The sequence below is a fragment of the Lolium perenne genome, chromosome 6 (assembly GCF_019359855.2).
Source record: "Lolium perenne isolate Kyuss_39 chromosome 6, Kyuss_2.0, whole genome shotgun sequence".
In the NCBI taxonomy this organism is placed as follows: Eukaryota; Viridiplantae; Streptophyta; class Magnoliopsida; order Poales; family Poaceae; genus Lolium; species Lolium perenne.
In genome coordinates this window covers 13,568,677-13,594,024 of record NC_067249.2, presented here as the reverse complement: position 1 = coordinate 13,594,024, position 25,348 = coordinate 13,568,677, and the positions used below count along the sequence as shown (strand labels likewise).

Below are 25,348 nucleotides of genomic sequence, written 5' to 3'. Positions count from 1 at the left end.
CAGCTAGACAGGGCTACGGGCGACATGTTCTTCATGTTATCGAAAATAGAAGAGCCAGATGTTTCGTCGGGCGAGGACGAGGACGAGACACCGGAGCCCTGCGAATGGATCAGCCTCGGTTGCGGTGGCATCGAAAGAAACAAAAGGTTCGAGGCGTTTCAATCGGCATTTTGGACGAGTTGAAGTAGTCATCTGTGGTACATTATATGATCATGTACATGTCAACAGAACTATATCGTGTGAACTGTGTTATGTGTGATCGTTAATAAGAATTCAGAACATTCCCATTTCCAAATTATCTAGATCTTCTCCTTAATAAATTTTGGACTAGTGATTAGTCCAAAAAATAGTACTAATTCTGTGATAAAACCACTCATTCGTGGTAAGACAAGAGAAGCCATTAAAAAGCTACTAAACGTAGTAAAATATTTTTTTGGCATTGGGATAGATATTCCTCCCAGTTCGATCTTTGAGATAAACAAGACGCATTTTATAAGAAGCTATTCCTGCATTGCATTGTGGGGTTCAATGTTGTTCTTTCCAATGAATCCGTTCCTGCATTTTATGAGAAGCCGTTCCCGCATTGTTATGAGCGGTGAGCGGGAGCTCCAGCGCGCGTGGCATAGCGACACGCGAGGATCTCGTCGAGAATGAACTCATCTCCGAAGCCGACGGCCTTGTCTTTGGTTGCCTCGGACGCCATGTTTCATGCGACCAACGTACACCGATAGCCGGCATGTAAATGATAAGTTCCTAGTCTGAAGAAGAATTTCTATGGTTGTGGTGGAAAACTCTCCGTTGCACCGAGCGGCATATGAACCCGGCAGATGGCAAACTTTCATTGGCCTCAGCTTTTGAGATTGGGACCACAACAGCAACTGTCTGTCTTCTAACATATGGGAAATACAAGTATGAATACAGCCGTGGGGGACCAAGAATTAAAGCATCTACCCCCCCCCCCCCCCCCGTCTCTCTACAGCACACGAACTCGTTCTGAACCAGCACCGTACTGCGTACGGCGGCGGCCTGAGCTAAACAAGGGATGAAGGCGACGGTGCTCGTTCGCCGGTGCATTCTGGTTTCTCTCCACATTGCATCCCGGCGAGGTTGCTCTGTGCCAGCCTGAGAAATCAAGGCTGGCCCACTCGCTGATCTCGAAAAGAACTCGGGCGTAGAGGTCATTGAGCTCTGACAGGAAGACTCAAGAAGCGCAGCAGACCACAAGGATGGAGGCGGGGCCTCTTCCGGTGATGTGGTTGATGTTGATGACGTGCTCCTCCAGAGTCCAGAGCGGTGACTCGGTGAGGTTGCCGGCAGTCTCGTCGGAGAGGAGGATCTCGTTTAGAAAGAACCAGCGGAGGTACGGATGGTCGCAATGCCGCAGAGCTCGAGCACTCGAGCAGAACAACACCTTGGACGGAGCGGGACGGAGCAAGGCGAAGCTGGATGGTGGGCGGGACGCAGCCGACCTTGGCCTGGGAGTCGCGGACCTCGCGGAGATAAAGCCTCACGGCGCGCATTCCCGGCGTCGCTGCTAACCCACCGCCGGGCGGAGGCCAAAGCTGCTCCTCCCGCACGGGCGCGAGGCCGAGGCCGCAGCTGCTCATCCCCCCGCCGGGCGGAGGCCACCGCCGCTACTCCTTCCGCACGGGCGCTTGGCCGAACGCCGCTGCTGCTCATCCCCCGCCGGGCGGACGCAACCGCCGTTGCTCCTCCTCCTCCGGCGACCATAGAAAATTCTGTGGCGTACCGGAGGGTGGTGCGCCACAGAAATAAGACTTTCGCTTTCTGTGGCGCACCACCCGCCGGTGCGCCACAGAAATAAGACTTTCTGTGGCGCATGAGCAGGTGCGCCACATAATTCTTATTTTTGTGGCGAGAATTCTGTGGTGCACCGCCCATGCGCCACAGAATTGCTTTTTGGTGCGCCACTAATGAGCCTTTTTCTACTAGTGTTGGACTCATACGCGGGCTGTGAATCGGGAACTTGCGAAGGGATCTGAGAGTCCCCAACGCAGACAAGCGCCTGGGTAAAATCATCGCAGAAGGAGTCCTCACACATCGTAGTACATCCTAAATTAGACAAGCAGTTCATTGCAAGAACAAACCCTAGGCAAGATCATGGCATGTGAGCACATTTTGGACTAACCCCTGCTACAAGAACAAACCCTAGGCAAGATCATTGCAGGTGAGCACATTTTGGACTAACCCATGCTATAAGAACAAACCCTAGGTAAGATCATGGCAGTAGCATACGGAAATGTCGAATCCTAGCTAGATCATGATAGCTCACTACAATCCGAACTAACCCCTGCTACAAGACAAAACCCTAGGCAAGATCTAACAACTCCTAACCTAGATCTAAACATCACCGCAGTCCGGGGATAAGGGATGGCTTACAGTCATGTACGGAGGTGAAGATGCGCTGGACCAGGAGGTATCCCAGATGTACTCGCCACCGCCGACGCCGCTGCAACCGTCACCGACCGGAGATGCGTGCGCCTCTTACCTTCTTGCCGACGGGAGGAGGAGCTCGAAATTTGGGGGGGGGGGGGGGGGACAGTGGAGGAGGGGGTAGAAATAGGCCATGGCGAGCGGCGGGAGGTGACGGAATCCTTCCCGCCCCCCTTTTCGCTTTTCGCCGATGCGCGCCGCAGCTCCCGCCATGTCCATTCTCGTCTCCACCCGTGCGCCGAAGATTCCACTTTGCATCAGCGGACGTGGAGATTTGCCTGCACCGCTGGAAACTGCCGAACCGGGCGTTCCTCTAGGGTCTGGCCCAACACTGCTTTGAGAAGTGGTTGCTGCAACAACGCAGCTCGGCCCAGACAACCAAGCGGGCCGAAAATTGCTGGCCCGATGCGAACCAAGTGGGATGCAGCCTACCAAACACGCCCTATGTGTTGGATTGCTACGAGCGCGTGCTTGCCTGTGTGGTTATTTGGTCCCGGCCTGGTGCACCTGGTAACTTGTTGAGTCACACGCTCTCAGTCCGATCTACTATACCATGTATGCCATGATTAGGTTTAGGTGGATAGGATATAGCAGGCACTGTCGTCCAAGGACACAGCTCATGTACTTCACTGCAGTGGTTTCTTCCTTCGCGGGACCTGTCCTTTAATTCATTGGTTTAGGTCCAAGAAAGGATGTCGATCCATTTCCACGTAAGAATATAAAGATATACCATTGAACTCATATTTAAAATAGTTTTCTAAAGAAAATTATGACCCATATTTTTATTTTATTGACCAAATTAATGGTCAAACAAGATTTACCATTTTGAGTCGACGTGTGTGGTTAGATTTTACCTATCTATTCTCAAATCTATAAGTAGAAAATATTTACCATTGTGCATATCCAGAATACCGAATTAATTCTCAACTTATTAGTTGTCCTATCAACACATATTTCCTATAAATCCTATGTAAAAAAGTACTGCACCCTCCGTTCGGAAATGAAATAAGTGTCTGAGATTTGTCCGGATCCGTATTTCTCTAGACGTGTTTTTGTGTGTAACATAGGAATCTATACAAATTCAAATCACTTGTTTCTCGAGGAAGTAAGAAATTGATTTAGAATATGATAAATAAGTACACGGTTCTAGATGGAATCGGATATTGGAATAACTCAATCACGATCGATGCACAGACGAGATATTTTCTTGGAGCCTGGAGGTATGTCAAGGTCCTGGTGGTCCGGTACGCCAACTTCCTGCTCCTATCCTATCATGCAGTAGCAAGGCCAGCACTACAGCAAGAAGATCGATCCAGATGGATGGGTGTTGCTTTGTTGTCGTGTACCTTCGCTGAGACGAATCTCACCTCGTCATCTTTCTTTTGAAGTTTTAGTCAAGCTCGTGCACCTACACGATGGTGCCGATTATTATGGTTTTTTTTAAATTCCTATCCATTCACTGTCGACTGATTGCGATGTTTGTATGTTTGTGCTTGCCCTTCTTTTGACGATTTAGTTTTTTTTAGATAAATGGAATATATTAATATCAGAAGATACCAATTACACCCAGCCTCTGCAACAACGCCCCACTCTAGTGGTAGTACAGATGCACACAGCCAAAAAAGAATAAAGAAAACTAAGAAATAAAAGTTTCCCTACAGCCTTCTAGACCTAGCAACATCAATACAACCACCACCGTGACAACACCTGAAGTACAGACTCTCCAAAAACGACGCCTCCAAGAAGGGAACAGTGCACCAACACCGTCGTCGTCCGACGAAAGGTTTTAGGATTTCACCCTGAAGATAGTCCTCACTCTCAAAAAATGCCTCCAACAAGATCATTGACAGGCACAACCAGTTAAGGCCAGACCTTGGGTTTTCACCCTAAGAGGTAAGACTCTGAACTCCCCCTGTGCTGCCGCCCCCACATGCATACCACAGCTGCAGAGCCCGGAACGCCAAGCAGATCCCTCAGCATCACGGAGACTCAAACCTCCTTTAGCCAGTCCACCAATCCGGCCTTCATGATATTCCTTCTTCTGACTTCACCATGGACCAAAAAGTCACCTGATGTCAACACAGAATAGAGCTCCGCGCCGCTCCCTCCGGAACCAAACGGTCGGAATAAAAACATGGATGCGCGCGACCGAATACCACCCGATCCAGCAAACTCCAGGCAAAAGATGCACTGTTCCATTCGCCAGCGGAGCTTTCCGGAACTCATCTCTCCAGCCAGATCAAAGCAAACTTACCTCCGAAAGATCTTCATCCTCTCATGCGAGAAACCCGAGGACCGCCACCAAAAACAAAGCAACATCAGCAACCCCCACGCCGCCAATCCCTCCGGCCGGATCACCGGGGAAGAGGACAGCGGCGCGGATCATGCATACCACCGCCGAACCGTTACCGAGGGCAGAGGCCGCCACCGCTCCACCGAATCCTCCATGGCTACCGACGGAGAGCCTCAGGCCCCGGCCAAGTAGCCGTGCCGCCCGGCTTCCTCCACCGGCGCTTGATCACCTCCCATCGAACGCCGCCGCGGAAACCCTCTTCTCCCCCTCGTCGTTTCATTGGAGGGGGTGCCGCCACCACCGCCAGAGCCGGGCCGGGGCCGGGACCATGGTTGGGGCCGGGGCACGGGAGCCGGGGCCGAGGCCAGCGCCGTGGCCAGGACCGCTGCCGGCAGTGGCAGCGGCTGGAGGGCAGCTGGCGGTGGGCGGCTGTGGGATGCGGGGGAGGAGGAGCCTCCGCCGCCGCCCGGGAGGGGGGCGGGAGAGGGAGGCGGCTGGTTCTTTGACGATGTTTTTTCGTGAAACTTGACAAACACACTTATATTATGGATATGTACATGCAGGATTTTTTATCTAAATTTTTTGACATTTCGAAATATGATTTTTTGCTAGAGGGAGCATATGCACCCGGGAGCCGAATTGAATTTCCGGACATGTAGTACTGCTCCATTACTTTTTAATAATACTACATCAGGTTTATAAAATTGTCAAGCAAAACACACATATTTCCATGTTTCTCCAGCGGAGATCCAATTAATTGTCATTTCCAGGTTACTTTTTCTGCGAAGGATCCATCTAAGCAAAGAATAGTGAGGCGTATATAGTCACTTCGTCAATTTAAGACTCCTCGGATCAGTTTCTTAGACTCCGGCTCTCGATGATGCGCATAGAAGATAACCTAGTACACTAGTACAGGTGACGTGACATCACACCAAATAAGTCGTGGCCCTTTGGAGAAATGCAACTCTAGCGGTGCATTTTTTTTGTTGAGATCTAGCCATCCATTTGGTCTATTTTCTTCGAGATATAGACAAACAGGTAAGTTTTTGCATGTATATAGTACAATGGCCGACAATGCTTCACACATTCATTTAGTCCTCAATCCCAGATTTTTTTTTTTTTTTTTGAGAACACAGTACAACGCAGACGCTCACAAACACGCACGTACAAACACCCCTATGAACGCACGCACGCACACCCTACCCCTATGAGCACCTCCGAGGGACTGAGCCGGCATATCTTGAGGTTGACGAAGCCATATATATAAGTACTCCCTCTGATTTATATTATTGCCACTAGTATGAATGTACCTAGAGTTTAATTTTTTTTTTTTGATAGTGAAAACGTAGGGAAAACCCCTATAGTAATTTTCTATTAAATGGATCATATGTACAAATGATGAGAACTAAAATATATCCAGATAAACGTATATTAGTGGCAAGTAATATGGATCGGAGGGAGTAAGAATACTAATCAAATTAATAATTTGTTTAAACACATGTATTTATTTCTATTGAATTCCTTAAATAATTTCAAAATTAACAAAATTTAAAACCTGAACTCCGGAATATAATGAAACGTTGTGGTCGACAATGAAAAGCAATGCAACATGTTTATGTTGTCTTTCATCAATACATTCTATGGTTTGAACTCCAAATAAATTGGCAATTATTTTTCAACTATGATAAACCCACTTTGAAACGCTAAAGAAAATTGTTAAAAAAAAATACTTTCACGAATCACCCCCGGGTTGCCCACGCGTTCTACTCCTTGTTAGGATTTGTGCACGCGGGAACGACACGAGAGCGTGGGGGGAGCGTGTGCCCTCTGGTACCATCCACCATGTTTAATATGTATGGAACAACAGAGGGAGTACATTTGCCAAAAAAAGGTTCCTAAAGTACGACGATATATCCTCCGGTTTTGTGCTGGCGTCCATAGCAAAAGGAATAGCGGGAACCACGACTTTGTGTTCATATAGTTCTGTTGTTATGATTGTCTGATTCCGATCTTTAAAAAAAACTCTATTTCATAAATTTGGGCATTTAGAATGGTACGATTTAGGTGAATGAGATTTTGAGAAAATTCATGCGGAAGTAAGAAATAGCTGAACCAGAATAAAGGTGGGAAAATAAGGTTGGTCCGAAAGCACAGTACTACCCACTTTAGTTATAGCTGGACCAGGAAGGGCACTGCGACATTACAGAAGATAGCAACATAATAACTTTGTAATAGCACAGTAGATAATTGATCCCATGCCTGATCCATGTACAGTAGATCTGGACATGGTCTCTTATTGATGGTCCGGGAGATATATAGCACAAAGTTTTACAGGTCAAACTTTTAGACACACCGGTCCATTGCAGATCCATCCATCACATGCTTGGCTTGACGTTGAGGCGGTTGGCCACCTTCATCCCACACGACTCGTCACACTGCATCGATCGCCAAATAAATCGAGATTCAGTTAGTTTTTTGTTCGGAACATATGGTCCAAATTCAGTTTAGTGAGTGTTGAATATATAGTCCAGATTCAGTTAGTGAGTGTGAAACTCGTGCAGGCTCCAGAGTGAAATCATCCATGCATGTATGAATTGATGAATCATATGAACTTTAGCACTAGCTAGCGTAGCGGCAGTGAGAGATGGTTTATATACTAGTGAATAGTACTGACCTGTCTGAGGAAGTTGATCCAGATGATCCTGAGCTCATGGCTGACCTTGGGATGGCCCAGCGCATCAGCAAACCTCTTGCAGAACCTGTCCTGCCGGTCGGGCGCCCAGCTGCGGTACCTCTCCCCAGGCTGCACGAAGTCGTTCTCCTTCTTGATCCTCGTCTTCTCCCTTTTTCCTACTATGGGCCGTGTCGGCACGGGGAAGCTGGGCGGGTCGGCTTGCCGGAGCGGCGCGTGGCGGGACGGGTAGTAGTCGACCTCCTCGTCGCGGTGCATGAAGTTCATGGCGCCGTCGTAGTGGTTGTTCTTGAATCCGCACTTGGGCGCGTTGACGGGGAGCATGAGGTAGTTTGGTCCGAGGCGGTAGCGCTGCGTGTCGGCGTAGGCGAACACCCTGCACTGCAGCATCTTGTCGTCGGAGTAGTAGATCCCGGGGACGACGAGGCCGGGGCCGAAGGCGAGCTGCTCGTTCTCGTTGAAGAAGTTGTCGACGTTGCGGTCGAGGACGAGGCGGCCGACGGGCTGGAGCGGGACGAGGTCCTCGGGCCAGGTCTTGGTGTCGTCGAGCGGGTCGAAGTCGAACTTGTCCTCCTCGTCGGGGTCGATGACCTGCACGAAGAGCTTCCACTCGGGGAAGTTGCCGGCGTCGATGGAGTCGTAGAGGTCCTGGGTGGCGTGGCTGTGGTTCTTGCCGCCGACGAGGGTGGCCTCGTCGTCCATGAGGCAGCTGACGCCGCAGGTGGGCTTCCAGTGGAACTTGACGTAGCGTGACTTGCCGTCGCGGGTGACGAAGGTGTAGGTGTTGACCCCGAAGCCGTCCATGTGGCGGTAGTCGGTGGGGATGCCGACGTCGTCGAAGAGGAAGAAGAAGGTGTGGAGGCTCTCGGGGAGGTGGGAGAGGAAGTCGAAGACGCGCCAGTACTCCTGGACGTGCGACTTGGGGTTGGGCTTGAAGGCGTGGATGACGTCGGGGAACTTGATGCCGTCGCGGATGAAGAAGACGGGGAAGTTGTTGCCCAGCAGGTCCCAGTTGCCCTCGCGCGTGTAAAACTTGACGGCGAACCCGCGCGGGTCGCGGATGGTCTCCGGCGAGCCACGCTCGTGGATGACGGTGGAGAAGCGGACGATGACCGGGGTGCGCGCCCCGGGCGCGCGCAGGAAGTCGGCGCAGGTGAGGCCGGTGACGTCGTGCGTGCACTCGAAGAAGCCCTTGGCGGAGGCGCCGCGCGCGTGCACGACGCGCTCCGGGATGCGCTCGCGTGCGAAGTGCGCGATCTTCTCCAGTAGGTGGTAGTCCTCCAGCAGGATCGGGCCGCGCGGGCCGACGGTGAGCGCCTCGTTGTCGTTCCACACTGGCTGGCCGGCGTTCGTCGTCGTCGTCTTCTTGTCGAAGGTGCTCGACGGGCGGAACTGCTCTCCCCATGCACGCAACAACACGCAGCAACTGAATTAATTAAGACCGATCGGGAGTAGTAGTACACTGAATTAAGAACTCTATGAAGATGGTCAGGAATTCTCTCAAAATTGCTCTGTTCCAAAAACTGGACTAGACAGTGCACGCTAAATTCAGCATCTTGGACAAAAAGAACTTAAATTCAACATCGACTAGGAAGTACTTGCAGGGATGTGATGCTAATCAATTATTTAATCTGATGCCGCCTACCTTGCAGGGATCCATGTTTCCTTCTTCCTCGGAGGAGCAGCTCAGCTCAGCTCAGCTAGGAGGGGAGCGTGGCCAGCTCACTCTCACTCAGTCACTCTGCTTGCCTTGCCACTCCAGTGAGCTGTAGGCAGTCCTTAAATAACGGCGTGGCCGAAGGTGGCGTGATAGCCAGGCTGCTGTGATCACTCCCTGACAGGTAGGGACCGGACAGGTTTCACGGTACCGGCAAAAAGACAACGAGAGGATAGGGTTTGGTGGGACCCCACGTGTGGAAATACTGTAGCGGTGACAATTGCAGTTGCAGGTGCAAGGCATCGTGGCTGCTCCGGCATCATCATCATCGTCGTCGGCGTCGCGCAAGTACACAACATGCCAAGCCTGCATACATATCCCCTTCCATCTGATCTCGCCAGCGTTGCACATTTGGCCATTTGCAATCACCCACCGTAACTCAATGCTCTAAACGTAATACGTATGTAATTAAGTGAAAGTTCCCAGAGAACGTTGCATATGTCTAAGAATCGGGTCATGTGTATTGCCTTTTTTTGAAATGGGGAGTTTAACCTCGGTTTCTGCATCATCATGATGCATATGGCCTTTTATTAAAACGTAGTTGTAAATAGTCTTTACATCTCGAACATCTCAATCATCGCCTATAGTTGATATAAAAATCAACCAGCGAAACAAAAGGAACATAGTAAAACTACACATCACTGTAGCCTCCTAGTATGACGCCAGCCAGCCTGCCACAAAATATCCTGAGCGACCTTCTGGAGCCTTGTGCATCCAAAAACAATGGCATCCCGTCCCTCCGGCGAAAGGAGAGCCCATAGCTGAACTGAGTGCGCCATCATATGGATAACCTGCAAGTAATGAAAAGATTGTTTTTTGTTAAAAATAATATCATTTCTTGCTCTCCAAATAGACCAACATAAAGCAGAAACCTCAATATGGATGAAAGCTTTAGATTGTCTATCTACTCCATTTAAACAATTACCAAACATATTTGTAATATTGGTTGGAGGTGGAAGAACAAAAGTGAAATTGACCGTACGCCAAAGAAGTTTAGCTAATGGACACTGAATGAACACATGTTCAACGGTTTCCTGTTCCCCACAAAAAACACACTTCATACATCCGTTCCAATTCCGCTTAGCTAAATTATCTTTAGTTAACAAGACCTTATTACTAAGAAACCACTTGAATATTCTTTTTTTAGAGGTACTTTAACTTTCCACAGATATTTTCTCAGGTATGGAGTGTGATCGCTCATAAGGTCCTCATACATAGATTTCATCGTAAATCTACCATTTGATGTCAAACCCCAAACAAAGCCTCAAAACTATTTTGTTACAAACGCCAAGCGATGCACGCCCACATACACACATACACAATGTCTACAAAAGACTGAATCCATGAAACGTCTGTCGCACTGGGAAGAATGTTCTACATAATGAACAAATAAAATAAGATGCCAAACATGTGGCGGAAATACGCTCGTAACCATCCAACTATAGATTTGTTCTTCATATATCAGAAAATGTAATAACCCACATTATAAAAGAAAAAGTATAATTTTATATGGTTGGGTCGATCTTGTAGGGCTCGTTGTTTTGGTACGAGAAGAACGAATTTGCTCAAAAAAATAAAGTTTGCAGCAAATGTTGTTTTATTGATGTCACGTAACAAGTGTATTAATCAAGGAAACAAAACAAACCAGGAACTTAATATGCACATATATTATAGTTGATCCGTGGCATCTATGACCTTCTTAATGCTACAGCTCAAGAAAACCGGTGGGAATAGCCGAAAAATTAACACCGATGGTTGTTTTTCACTCACTACAGTTGCACCTGAATTTGGTCACATTTCCCGGTCATAGGTTCACAGTACAAAGTTTAATAAAAAAAAAGAGCAATGTAGTGCGTTGATGACTCATTAACCATAATCAAATCAGCACGCGCTTCTTTGGTTGATTTCCTTGTACCGATTGATCCACTTAATCAATCATGAATTAACAATGCTATTCGTCTCCGAAACCGCTCTAGAACTTTTGAAAAGTAAGATAGCTGCTTTTTTTGTTGCATCGTGGCAATATGTAGTTGTCGAATTACTCCACTTATAACCTAAAAAATGAATTACCATACCCATATTTACCTACTAAAATGCCATGTTTACTCACAAACAATAAGGCACAAGGATAATGGGTCATGGCTTATTTGATGTGATGCCACATTAAATAACAGGAGACACGGGTCAATATTTCTTAAGGCTGAACAAGTTTATAGATAAAAATATGCAATTAATATTAATATTAATAGATTCACCATAAAAAATATTGTTTATCGTGTATTTATCCAAGGAAAAGTCTATTTGACAACCACTTATAGCTATGTCGCTTATGCCCACTTGCGTCACATGCTCCCGCCACCATGTGATCGCACTGCCACGACACGGGCTTCCGCCACCATGCGATCCCCTTTCTCGGCTACAGTTGCCATGCACCCTTATCGTTGATGTAGGAGAGGCCTTCCCAGCAGCTGCTCCCCTGCGCGGCAGTCGCTTACCGCAGATCTCCTTGGGATGCTACCGTCGAAACCATGGTTCAGCTCATTTGTCACAACCCTTTCCTTGCGCACACAAGTGAAGGCCGGCAAGCTCAGAAAGATCCGATGAGCACTAGTGGTACTCTGGTGAGGATGATTTCGCGTCGACGAGTTGAGGGACGGTTAGTCGTTGCATCCAATGCTAATGGCAAAGGTCATCTTCTTCGGGATATTTTGATGTTGCCCCTGGTGTTACTATCTGCTACAAACACATATGAGTTTTGCTACGTTTGTGTATTGAAAATGTAGCAAACGGTGACATGTTTTTCAGGTTTTTCTACAACCAAATTGGGATTGTTGCATACATTGTTGGTTTTTGATACATGGTTGTGTTTAAAATGCTACATCCTCGTTTTCTACATGTCACAAACCTGGCAACTTTTTTAAGTGTTGCTACAACTAAATTGGGATTAGTTGCTTACATTCTTGGGTTTTGCTACATGATTATATTTAAAGTGCTACAAATAATTTTTTGCTACATGTCACAAGTTTTTAGAGATTCGAGAAAATTGTTGCTAACAGATGTTGCATGCATAAAAATTGCTACATGTGGAATATTTTTGCTACATGATTGGATGCGCGGGATTTTCACACTTAAGTGCATCGAAAATCTCAGAAGGTGGCTACTGTTTTGCAAATATCAGCCGGTTGTAGCCTAGCATTTTCCTTTATCAAAAATTGTAAATGCTGATATTTTTATGTGTATATTTGGTTAAACCTAGTAAACTTTCTAGTCAAGGGAATAGGTCATACATGTTTTTCACATTCTAGGATAAAATAATTTGTAACCAAATTTATGCATGAGCTCCTCAGGTTCCAGAGATTTGAGAGCGAGATTCAAGAGGGAGTTTGTCTAGAAAATTTCGGCACAAAATATTTAATTGATTGCCTATAGAAACCAATGATACTTCACAAATATTTTTCTTTGAGAAGGACATGCCAGGGCTCATCTTGGTTTTGAAAATCTGGCATAATATTCTCATAGAAATTTCTAGTACATTTTTAATCGATGACACGCAAGGATGGAACAAGCACATGGCTACTTGCTAACAGCGTTGATATATATAAAACAATTAAATCACCACTGGAAACTTTTCATTTGTATATACTTCACTAAAACAGAGGTGGCCCATTCCTAGATTATTAACAACCACTCCATGATTTTGAGGAAAACGGAAACGTTTGGGAGACTTTTTCTCTTCCTGAAGTATGTGATATCTCATATATATTTCATGCTCGATTTAGTTTATAAAAGTGAAAGTGTTTCCGCTCAATGTGTTTGTTAAAAGAGACAGGTCTCCTAAAATTGGACGTGTTTGTTGACAAAATATAGACATCTACAATATCAACACATCCACCGAAAAAAGAACTTATTAAAATGTGCTCCCTACTGACATATAAATGAAATGGACAAGGACGGGGGGGGGGGGGGGGGGGGCATGCTTATTTGGAGGTGTGCCACTTGTACTACTTTGTATTACTGTACCTTAGGTTACATACATTTCACCAAAGCATCAATATCATAGATTTTTTTTCTTACAAATATGATATTCATAGAATAAATTAACTTCTAAAAAAACAAAACTACCGACCGTGTCATATACCATCACGAGTTTATAAAATTCATGATATTTAAATACAAGATTTTAGTGGGAGCTTGTCTAGCAAATCGTGCTACAAAATCCTGAAAGCGATTTCGCCAAACCAACGATACTTGAAAGAGATATTCTCTTTTAGAAGGAGGGGCCAGGGCCATCTTGTTGTTGTAAATCTTGAGGTGGCATTTCCATGAAAATACCGGTGCATTCTAATTTTGTGATATGAAGGGATGGAACAAGCACATGGACACATGAAAATACCGCTGACAATAGTGATTTTTAGCAAAATATTCGTTAAGTCACTACTGGTCATATGTATAAATTGACCCATTCTTCATACATGTGTTTGATAATTGCGAGCGGTATTATCTTGGATGAATCATTATATATAATCATCCTTCTCAGTTAAATTTTCTTTATGGGTCTCGTTGTTTCATACCAGATTGTTTAGGGTATGTTAACAGAAAAAGTATGGTTTGGGCAACATATCCTACTTCAAAGATTAATTTTCCTAAAGAACGAGGATCCAGGGCCCATCTTGTTTTTTAAAAACATGACGCAATATTTCATGGAAATATTGGTGCATTTTTATTTGATGATATTGGGAGATGGAACAAGCACATGGCCACTTGCCAACACTAGTCATACTCGGCATAACATTAATTAAGTCACTACCAATAATTGTGCATCTATATAAACTGGCCCCATTTTTTGTGCTCAGAGCACAAAGTAAATAAAAACGGAGGAAGTACATGCTGTATTGCTGTCTAACTTGTTGATACTTGATAGTCATATTAATTTGGCACGGTTGGGTCCGTGCCGCCTCAGGCACAGTTGGGGCTGTGTCTTGGCTGCCGGGGCAGGGGCTCCGGGCAGTCGCGCGACGCCGCTCCAAGGGTGGGTGGCGCTTGCTGATGCTTGCTGCTTGCCAGCCACGGTCGCGCGCGGGTGATGCGGTGGTGGCGGTGTTAGCATCCGGCTCTTGTCGCCGCCTCACCATATGCTTGGCGGGGCGCTGTGCTTCGCCATGGACGGCAGGGGCTGCTCCGAGGCGGCATGGACGGGCTGTACACGCTATGGTTGCTCCGGCAATTCTGGCGGTGCGCGGCTGGTGTCGGCGTTGAGCTTGGCGTAGTTGACCCGGGGTCTAGGTCACTGCGTCCCCTGGGCTGGCAAGACTGGTGTAGTGTTGCCGGCGGTGCCAGCTCTGTTTCCAATCTGCGGTCTCATGGTGGTGGCCGGCCTCGGGTTCGGGGTGGACATCGGCGAAAGCTGTGCAAGGCCTTGGCCGCTGCGGGTGACGACGACGTCCTCGACGACGTGTCCCTTCTTGGAGGCGTCACCAAATGTCCCTCCTTTTTCGTAGTTGGATCACGCCGCCATGCTTAACTTGTGCGCTTCTCCGACGGCGCAAAGTTCTCTTCTTTGGCTTTAGGCACACCCTCTCCACCTTCTTTGTGCTTGTCGCCGCCGTTGTCTCCGTGGCTACATATACACGGTGTTCGGTCTGGTTTGGGCGGCCTCCTAGATACCCAGGGATGGTTTCCTAGGCCAGCGTCATGCCTCAGGCGATGCCGGTGGTTTCTTCCTTACGCCGTGGGAGCTATGTGTCGTAGGATAAGTGTCAAGGCTGCGTCTTGAGGGGTGGTGGTTGGGCTAGGGCGAAAGCCCGGCAAGGCCTCGGCCGGTGCGGGTGACGGCGACGCCCTTGGGCGCCGCTCTCCTCCTTGGAGGCGTCTCCATCAGGCCCTCCCTCTTTAGTATCTCGAGACAGGAAGATAACCACGCTCTGACGGTCATGGGTGCGCTTTGCAAGCATGGGAGATCTGTTAGTTCTGGGCAGTTCTCGGCGCCGTGCCCTTGCAACAGAAGACAACGCTTCCATCGACGGAATCAAGCTCTCTGCCTAGTTAGCTAGTGTTTTGTAGCTTGTTTCTCTTCTTCTTCTTTGTTGCTCCTTTTGGTGTATCGTTAGCTGGTAACCCCAGCATTTCGCTGTTTTTTCTTATCTGTTGTTGCTGTTAGGGTAATATGCTTGTTGTATTACCAGGGGGCCAAAGGCCACAATATATAGTACATGTACAGGTGCACATATGCAGAAAGCCCCCTAACATATGGGGAAACTACAATAGACAAATATATACATCTAACAGTTGCTACCGTTGTACGCCTGGCTGGTTGATGGCTTTGTTAATTCAAAGTCGGGCTTTCGAGTCTTATGTTTAAAATATTGATTTGGCATATGCTCGGTATAGTTCTAGAATGTCTTTCCACTCATTATACTATACAAAACGAGACGAGTGATTATTTGGCTATAAGCTGCAGGTGACGAGGAAGGTATCTCTACTATTTACTCTATGATGAAAGAGCTAATGCGGTGCATTATTACTGAATCGTCAAAAAAAAAAGGAAAAGAAGCACAGCCGTACAAGCATTGCAATCAACAAACAGTGAATCGATAGGAGCTAAAAATAAGATGATAATCGGCACCGATCGAGGAGGCGCACGAGCTTGACTAAAACTTGACAAAGAAGGATGGCGAGGTGAGATTCGTCTCAGCGAAGGTACACGACAACAAAACAAACCCCATCCATGATCCACCTAGATCGTTCTTCTCGCTGTACTGCATGATGAGATAAGGCCAGGAAGTAGGAGTGCTCAAGTAGGACCATGATGTAGAGAAAATATCTCCTCCATGCGCTGCTCGATTGGTTTATTCCTGTATTTGATTCCACCTAGAACAGTGTACTTATTTATCATACGGTCCAATTTTCTCACTTACTATTACATATATAGTTTATATAGATTTAGAACTGTTGTGTAGATTGGAGAGCTAATAATTTCAGAACTTATTATACATGATGGACTCACAATGGTAAATCTTTTCTGTTTTATGGACTTGACAACTAGTACGTACGTTGAAAAGTAAGAGTCTGTTTAGTTGCCAACAATGGGTTTTCTCGCATACGTGGAGATCAAAAACGTGTGGTTGGTTGCCTAATGAAAAAAGATTTCCTGCATCGCACAAACTTTAAAGCACCTGAAAAATTGTACGCGGAGGAACGCTCGATTTGGCCGTTTCCGGCGATGCAGCCTCGTCTCGCGCTCGCTGGAGCTAAACTGCGCCACGGTGATGAGAGGGAGAGATGGCGGGAGCCCGCGCACGACGGGAAAAATACGGTGGGAGAAATTCAGTCACCTCCCGCCGATACCCCCTATTTACACCGCCCAAAGGTGCGCCACCATTTTTCCCTTTTGAGCTCTCCGTCCATAGCTATTCACCTGCGACCACGGTAAGGGGCGGTCTCGTCTGCAGACGGTGGACCTCCGCTGCGGCTGCTCTTTCTCCACCGCCTGGCCGACATGTCGTCGTCTTCCTCCGTTGGGTTCGACTGCCAGATTACTATGAGTACCTCCCAACCCTGGCTTAGATCTACACCAAAGTTGCTGTTGTGTGTAGGGATAGAGAGTTCTTTGTTCAATCTACCTATTTTGCTTACTTGGTGCTTCGATCAGTAAAACCTAAAGTAGTTTACCTTTGTTTCTTGCTTCGATCTGCACTTTTAGTGTACTTTTGGACGTTTATGCTTTGATATGTAAGGGCTTGCTACGATCTATAAGAGTATAGTAGCTTTACACACGAGTTCTTGCTTCGATCTATAACCGTAGAGTAGTTCTGCTTAGTTCTTGCTTGGATTTGTAAGCGTCTAATCCCCGTTATTTCGATGAACACATATGTCTGCATTCTTCTAAGCCAAGTTGTCCACGTATAAGTGCGATAGTTGGTACAAGGACTGGTTCTACGATGTGTACAACTACTCCTTGTACTAGCTATGCATTTACACATGTAAGCAGTCATAGAAGATTACTACTGAGTTATGTTCAATCTGTGTGCCTACAACGTGTTTGGAACTTCACTTTACTGCCATGCTTGCACTTTGATGCATATAAAATGCATACATAAACTTCTTCCTTTATCATATTAAATTCCCACATATTTGCAACATATATGATAATAATACCATGTTTACATTGATTTACGGGGATTTACCAATGATCCCTTTTATTTGGTTTATAACCCTACAGAACAGGAAAACCCTGTTTCCCGTATTTTTCACTCTCCGAGACCTATACAGAGTCAAATAGATCTGGGATTTTTTTTAGCATCATTTTTCACCGGGAGGAACATAATGGAATTTTGTAGCACACCTGGAGAGGCCTGAGGAGCGAACGAGGCCCAACTTCCTAGCCGCGCCACCCACCTCCGTTCGCACCTCGATAGTCCGATTTTCCTGATTTTTTGAACTATCGACATATTTTGCCCTAAAAACGACTATATATATGGCTCCGAAGATTTCTCAGGAGGAGAGAGCCGCACAAACACAGAAACACCAAAATGGAGGCTGCTGCAGAGAAGATTGGAGGGGGAATGATAAGGGGTGGCCCGATCTTCTCAGTAAGCAACGGTGGTGATGATGATCACGGGGTGATAGCAGCGGAAGAACACGACGATGTAGTGGAAGATAACTTGTACGATGCAACGAGATCTCTCGATTGGTCCCTGTCGCCAATGCAACAGCTCTCAACCCTGCAAGATATTCGCAACTCCACACACTTGCGCACGTAGCCGCCGACCACGAAGCGGTAAGTTGCAATCTACTAATTCCCAATGGAACAACAGATCACACAAGACATTCAGGGATTCCACGCCAAATCAATGCAATTGGATGTAGAAATTCAATAGAGTTGCAAAGCAAACAACTATGAACTAGGGTTTATCTTAAACGTGGTCTAAAGCAACTTGGGGGGCGTCCTGGGCACTTATATAGGGGTTCAGGATGACCTCAGGTCAAAAAAGTACAAAAATAACCGACCCAGAATAGATTTGGTCGAGACAGACTCGGAGTCGGCCGGTCTGGTGGCCGGTCGACCGGGTCTGGGACCGGCCGGTCCGGTTCAAACCGGGCCTGGCGCCGGGTGTGGACCGGATGAAGGTTCTAGGCATACTGGATGTGCCCCGGTTGGCACAAGCCAGAAACCCGGTTGAAACCGGATGGATCCGGCGTGGGAGCCGGTCGGACCGGCCCTGGGACCGGGCGGCCCGGCGGTGCGGCCGGTTGACCGGTCCTGGCGCCGGCTAGAACATCTCCTCCTCTCGCGCATGCCTCCCGCTCCTCCCTCGCGCGTCCATGGGATGTCTTCATGTCCAGCTCCATGTCCAGCTTCACGTCCATCTTCTGATCCAGCTGCTTCTCTCCTCCTCGTGCGATGCTTGCCCCCTCCTCATACCTGATCATACATAAGTAATAGCACTTAGGCAGTATAAAGTTCTCATCAATCAAAGTATCGTTTAGGAACAAGTTCACCTGTTTTTTAAGTAACTTCGCACGAGCTCGTGTCATTGGTCCAATCCTGACTTCATTGGACTTGAGCTTCACAGCAGGATCATCTTCTTGTAATGATGAAGGTAGTAGTGAGGTAGGGATGTCCTCATCATCTACCCCCCCCCCCCCCCTTCAAAAGGCATCGACCTCGATGCTCCAAGGTCTTCTCCGTCATATGGTGTCAAATCAGCAACATTGAAAGAATTACTGACACCAAACTCATCAACTGGAAGATCTATCGAGTATGCATTATCATTGATCTTGGCAAGCACTTTGTAAGGACCAGAACCACGAGGCTTCAACTTGGACTTCCGCAGCTTCGGGAACCTATCCTTGCGAAAATGTACCCAGACCATATCACCAGGCTTGAACAATATCTCTTTACGCTTCTTATTCATCCTTGCAGCATTGCCCTTGCCTTTCTTCTCGATCAACTCTTTAGTCTTCACATGTATCTTCCGTACAAAATCTGCCCTTTTGGATGCCTCCATATTAACTCTCTCATGTATGGGCAAAGGCAACAAATCAAGTGGAGTAATGGGTTTGAAACCATACACCACCTCAAAGGGACACAACTCTGTGGTAGAATGTACCGCCCTGTTGTAAGCAAACTCCACATGCGGCAAACACTCTTCCCACTCCTTCAGGTTCTTCTTGATCATGGATCTCAACAATTGTGACAATGTTCTATTCACCACTTCAGTTTGACCATCAGTTTGGGGATGACAAGTAGTACTGAAAAGCAGCTTCGCCCCCAGCTTTCTCCACATCGTCTTCCAGAAGTAGCTCATAAACTTCACGTCACGATCAGAAACAATAGTCTTCGGGACTCCATGTAGACGTAAAATCTCCCTGAAAACAGGTTAGCAATATGCGACGCATCGTCGCTTTTGTGGCAGGCAATAAAGTGTGACATCTTGGAAAACCTATCCACTACCACAAATATAGAATCATGGCCTCTCTTAGTACGCGGCAAACCCAACACAAAATCCATACTAATATCCTCCCAAGGTGTAGTAGGTGCCGGTAAAAGAGTATACAAACCGTGAGGCTTCAGCTTGGACTTGGACTTGTTGCAAGTAATGCACCTCTTCACATACCTGTCCACGTCCCGCCTCATCTTTGGCCAATAAAAATGGTCAGCTAGCATGAGTAGCGTCTTCTCACGCCCAAAGTGACCCATCAAACCTCCAGCATGTGATTCCTGCAATAAGAGCAAACGCACAGACGATTCTGAAACACATAGTTTGTTAGCTCTAAACAAGAACCCATCATGTATGTGATATTTTTCCCATGCTTTACCAAGAGCTAGCACATAAGCGATATGGTTCAGCAAAATCATGATCAGTAGCATCCAAATCACATTGTATCTCTAAACCAGGAAGTTTAACATCAAGTTGAGTTAATAGCATATTCTTCCTAGATAGAGCATCAGCAACAATATTATCTTTCCCCTTCTTATGCTTAATAATGTATGGAAAAGACTCAATAAACTCAACCCACTTAGCTAGACGCTTATGCAAAGTAGATTGAGCTTTCAGATATTTCAAAGCTTCATGATCAGAATGTATGATAAATTCTTTTGGCCACAAGTAATGTTGGCAAACTTCAAGAACTCTAATTAAATCATACAATTCTTTATCATATATAGGATAGTTCAACTTAGCACCAGAAAGTTTCTTAGAAAAATATGCGATTGGACGGCCCTCTTGCATCAACACACCACCAATCCCAATACCACTAGCATCACATTCAATCTCAAATTGCTTATTGAAATTAGGAAGTGCAAGCAACGGTGCAGAAGTTAACAATCGTTTCAGTTCATCAAATGCATGATCTTGGGCTGCGCCCCACTCAAACACAACACCCTTTTTAGTCAAATCATTCAAAGGTGCAGCAATAGTACTAAAGTTGGGCACAAATCGTCTATAAAACCCAGCTAGACCATGAAAACTTCGTACTTGACTCACATTCATAGGAGTAGGCCAATTTTGAATAGCTTCAATTTTAGACACATCTACTTCTACTCCATGCTTAGAGACAACGTAACCCAGAAATATGACCTTATCTTTGCAAAATGTGCACTTCTCAAGATTACCATAGAGTTTATTATCACGCAACACTTGCAAAACATGTTGAATATGTATAGTATGATCAGATTCATTGCGGCTGTAGATTAATATATCATCAAAATACACAACCACAAACTTGCCAATAAATTCACGCAAAACATGGTTCATCAGTCTCATGAAAGTGCTAGGTGCATTAGTCAAACCAAAAGGCATTAGTAACCACTCATATAAACCAAATTTTGTTTTAAAGACTGTTTTCCATTCATCCCCTTCTTTCATCCTAATTTGATAATAACCACTACGCAAATCAATTTTAGAGAACACAGCAGCACCACTCAAATCATCTAGCATATCCTCTAATCGGGAAATAGGATGACGATATCGAATAGTAATGTGGTTTATAGCTCTACAATCTATGCACATACGTCATGTACCATCTTTCTTAGGAACTAGAATAACAGGAACAACACAAGGACTAAGGCTTATGCGGATATAACCTTTGTCGAGTAGCGCTTGTACTTGCTTCTGTATCTCCTTCGTATCTTCGGGGTTCGTTCTATATGGCGCCCTATTGGGCAGCGAAGCGCCGGGAATCAAGTCAATTTGATGCTCAATACCTCGCAATGGTGGTAGTCCTGTGGGTACCTCCTCCGGAAACACGTCGCCGAATTCCTGCAAAACATTAGAAACACCAAGAGGAAGAGGGGTCATGTTGTTAGAAACCAAAACCGTTCCCCTGTACAAAAGCACAAGAGGCATGGCCGTAGGATCCTCACTAAATTATCTCATGTCTTCTTTGGTGGCTAATGAAACTAAGGAATTCACTCGCTCACTTTTCGTTATATCACTCACAATATTACAATTCTCTCGCCTATCTAAAGGTTCATCCTCCAAGTTTACTTCAACTTTCTGACGAGATTCATTGACAATCTATTGTGGTGACATAGGATGTAAGTTAATTTTCTTGCCCTTGTACTCCAAGTGATATGTATTGGCACGGCCATTGTGTTGCACAGAACAGTCATAGAGCCAAGGCCGACCCAATAGTAGATGACACACAGTCATAGGAACCACATCAAAGTCAATGCAATCCTTATACGGTCCAATCTCAAACTCAACACGCACCATGTGGTTTACCTTCATCTCACCATTGTCGCTCAACCACTGAATATAATATAGATGCAGGTGCGGTAGATACTTCAACTTCAGCTTGGTACACAACTCCTTGCTTGCTAAATTGCGGTAACTCCCGCCATCAATAATGACCTTGCAAGCCTTATCAGGACCAACTAAAGCCTTTGTTTGGAACAAATTGCAGCGCTGAGTAGATGCACTAGGCAACACATTAAGAGCACACTGCGACACAACAATGGTGCGAGCATCAGATGGATATGCATCTTCACCATCAGTGTCATAGTCATCATCTTCTGGAGCATTAGGATCAACATCATCTCCAGTCTCATACTCATTGTCCTCATTGATAATCATGACTTTGCGGTTAGGAAAATCTCTCTTGAAGTGACCCTTGCCACCACATGTATGATAAGCCATATCACGGTTGCGCGCGGTAGACATGCTAGAACCCCTCGTACTTGCAGCAGATTCGGACTTCTTTGCGTTGGACACATTGGAGACCGGCTTGCTAGGCGTCTTGGAGATATGCCCAAGAGGCAATAATAAAATGGTTATTATAATATCTTTGAGTTTATGATAATGTTTACATACCATGCTATAATTGTATTAACCGAAACATTGATACATGTGTGTTATGTGAACAACAAAGAGTCCCTAGTAAGCCTCTTGTATAACTAGCTTGTTGATTAATAGATGATCATGGTTTCGTGATCATGAACATTGGATGTTATTAATAACAAGGTTATGTCATTGTATGAATGATGTAATGGACACACCCAATTAAGCGTAGCATAAGATCACGTCATTAAGTTATTTGCTATAAGCTTTCGATACATAGTTACCTAGTCCTTATGACCATGAGATCATGTAAATCACTTATACCGGAAAGGTACTTTGATTACATCAAACGCCACTGCGTAAATGGGTGGTTATAAAGGTGGGATTAAGTATCCGGAAAGTATGAGTTGAGGCATATGGATCAACAGTGGGATTTGTCCATCCCGATGACGGATAGATATACTCTGGGCCCTCTCGGTGGAATGTCGTCTAATGTCTTGCAAGCATATGAATAAGTTCATAAGAGACCACATACCACGGTACGAGTAAAGAGTACTTGTCAGGAGACGAGGTTGAACAAGGTATAGAGTGATACCGATGATCAAACCTCGGACAAGTAAAATATCGCGTGACAAAGGGAATTGGTATCGTATGTGAATGGTTCATTCAATCACTAAGTCATCGTTGAATATGTGGGAGCCATTATGGATCTCCAGATCCCGCTATTGGTTATTGGTCGGAGAGAGTACTCAACCATGTCCACATAGTTCGCGAACCGTAGGGTGACACACTTAAGGTTTGATGTTGAAATGGTAGAACTTGAATATGGAATGGAGTTCGAAGTTTTGTTCGAAGTCCCGGATGGGATCCCGGACATCACAAGGAGTTCCGGAATGGTCCGAAGAATAAGATTCATATATAGGAAATCATTTTATAAGATTTAAAATGATCCGGTGATTTTGCGGAAGGTTCTAGAAGGTTCTAGAAAAGTCCAGAAGGAATCACTAAGGAAGGAGGAGTCCCGGAGGGACTCCACCTCCCCATGGCTGGCCAACCCTAGAGGGTGGAGTCCAAGGTGGACTCCACCAAAGGGGGCCGGCCACCCCTTGTGGTGACCCGGCATACCACTGCATGGTGTAGTATGCAAGTCTGATATAACACCAATGAAACACCGTTCCACTCGTATTATATCGCTCAGAGGGGTACAACAGAAACATATGCGGGTCCAAGGCATGTCTATAGAATTACAACACAGACTCTTTACAAAAGATCCACACAGCCTCCTACTTTACAATGAGGTAAAACTGCAAATAAACTTCAGAAGAACGACTCGTGATCTAATCTTATCACAGACTCTATTTATAGAGTATTTGACTAGCTGAAGAGGCTATGACTAGATTCTAGCTAAATAGGAGCTAGGTTTAGGAAGTTAGTTCCCTTCTACTACTAAATTTAGGTTTTCTCCATGGTAGTTGTAGTGTTTGACTCTTCCGGCAGGTTCCTGTCCCCTTGAAGTATTTGTAGACTCCTCGGTCTTCGAGTTGCACGGTAGATCCTCCTTTGATGCCTCCATATCTAAGCAGGGGATTTAAGAGTGGGATGAGTACGAGCGTACTCAACAAGTTCATTATAGGAAAGAGGTGTTTAATGCACTAGCTACGGCATTAGACCAGAAAGTCTAATACCAATGCAGGTTTTCATAACCATTTCTTTAAAAGGTTGCTTTTATTCAGAAGAACTATGTCCGTCAGCCTTCACCGGTTTACTAGAACTTCATGGAGCTCCTTTCCGGCCGCGTTCGCAGTTCCATATCCCGGAACAGGGAGTGACAGGTCACGGTTCTTTACACTCTGCAGAGGTGTGTTGCTTTACCCATAAGAGATCTTAACCTTGGTGCCAACCGGGCATATTCCCCGTCCACACTTCCTATGGTGTGAGGCCCGGTATAAGGTCTAGCCAATCATGTTCCTCCGCTACCTCGAACACCCACCCTTTGTTGCATGCCCCGACCCTGGGTCCTCGCCGGTCCCATTATTCCCACTCACGGGTGGACCCCGACCACGACAACAGTTTGGGACTCGTTAACCAAACTCCTTCGCCGGTAGCTGCAACCCATCATAGACCGCAATACCGTGGGGACTTAAGGCTTCCCCAGCCAACCGCTTGCTCTTCGAGCGACAAGTGTCTACGGACTATGCCAGCCAACCGCTTGCCCTGACAGATACAAGTGTCTACGGTAAAGCGCATCCGTTGATGAACGAGAGGTGGAAACACTTTTGACTACTCCGTCCCACTCCGGATCTTATGGTTAACACGGGTATTACGGCACAAGAATCACTGGCGACATTTGTTGTTTAATCCTAGATGGATATAAACCCTTGCAATGGAACCTCCACCATATCAACACAATCCATGGTTCCATTGCCAACCACATAGTCATATTCATAGTTATGAAAATAGTGGTTTTGGTTTTTATGCAATAGTGATAACCATAGTACTTTGCAAGTAATTTGATAGAAATATTCAAATGGCATGAGCAAGTGATGAACTTGCCTTTCTTGACTGCAAGATTATGCAGGCAAGGTCTTCGTTACGCAATAACTCCAAATTCTGAAATAGCATCATCGTCCGGTAAGGACGATGTTTAAAAGATTGGCAAGGATGCAATAATGCATAAGTATGAGATGCAATCTCTCTAAGCGTGACCTAACCCTGATGATTTAGGGTCAGTGAGTTGTAATAATTGGTTCAGGGTGTGTTGCACTTTTAGAGTGATTCACAAACAAGGTTCTTATTCAGGTGTGATTACTTGGTATCATAAACAGGTGTTTCAATATATCATAATAATAACACTAATAGGACACAACAATAAGATTTGGCGTAATCCTAACCTGTAATGAATAGTGGTTGGT

General features: G+C 45.9%; 1 protein-coding gene across 1 annotated transcript; it reads right to left on the bottom strand.

The window, feature by feature from the left end:
- Nucleotides 1-6,884: 6,884 nt before the first annotated feature.
- LOC127308828 (catalase isozyme 2) lies at nucleotides 6,885-9,227 on the bottom strand. Its single transcript, XM_051339731.2, has 3 exons — nucleotides 9,085-9,227; nucleotides 7,422-8,831; nucleotides 6,885-7,182 (listed from the first exon to the last, which is right to left on the bottom strand). Exons 1-3 carry the CDS (start codon nucleotides 9,097-9,099, stop codon nucleotides 7,123-7,125), a joined length of 1,485 nt encoding a protein of 494 aa, XP_051195691.1. The 5' UTR covers nucleotides 9,100-9,227; the 3' UTR covers nucleotides 6,885-7,122.
- Between the last annotated feature and the right edge of the window lie 16,121 nt (nucleotides 9,228-25,348).

Excerpts from the sequence above, each read along its gene's own strand:
- LOC127308828 (XM_051339731.2), bottom strand. Across the intron at positions 7,183-7,421 it reads GGATCAACTTCCTCAGACAG|TGTGACGAGTCGTGTGGGAT; the intron begins GTCAGTACTATT and ends CGATCGATGCAG.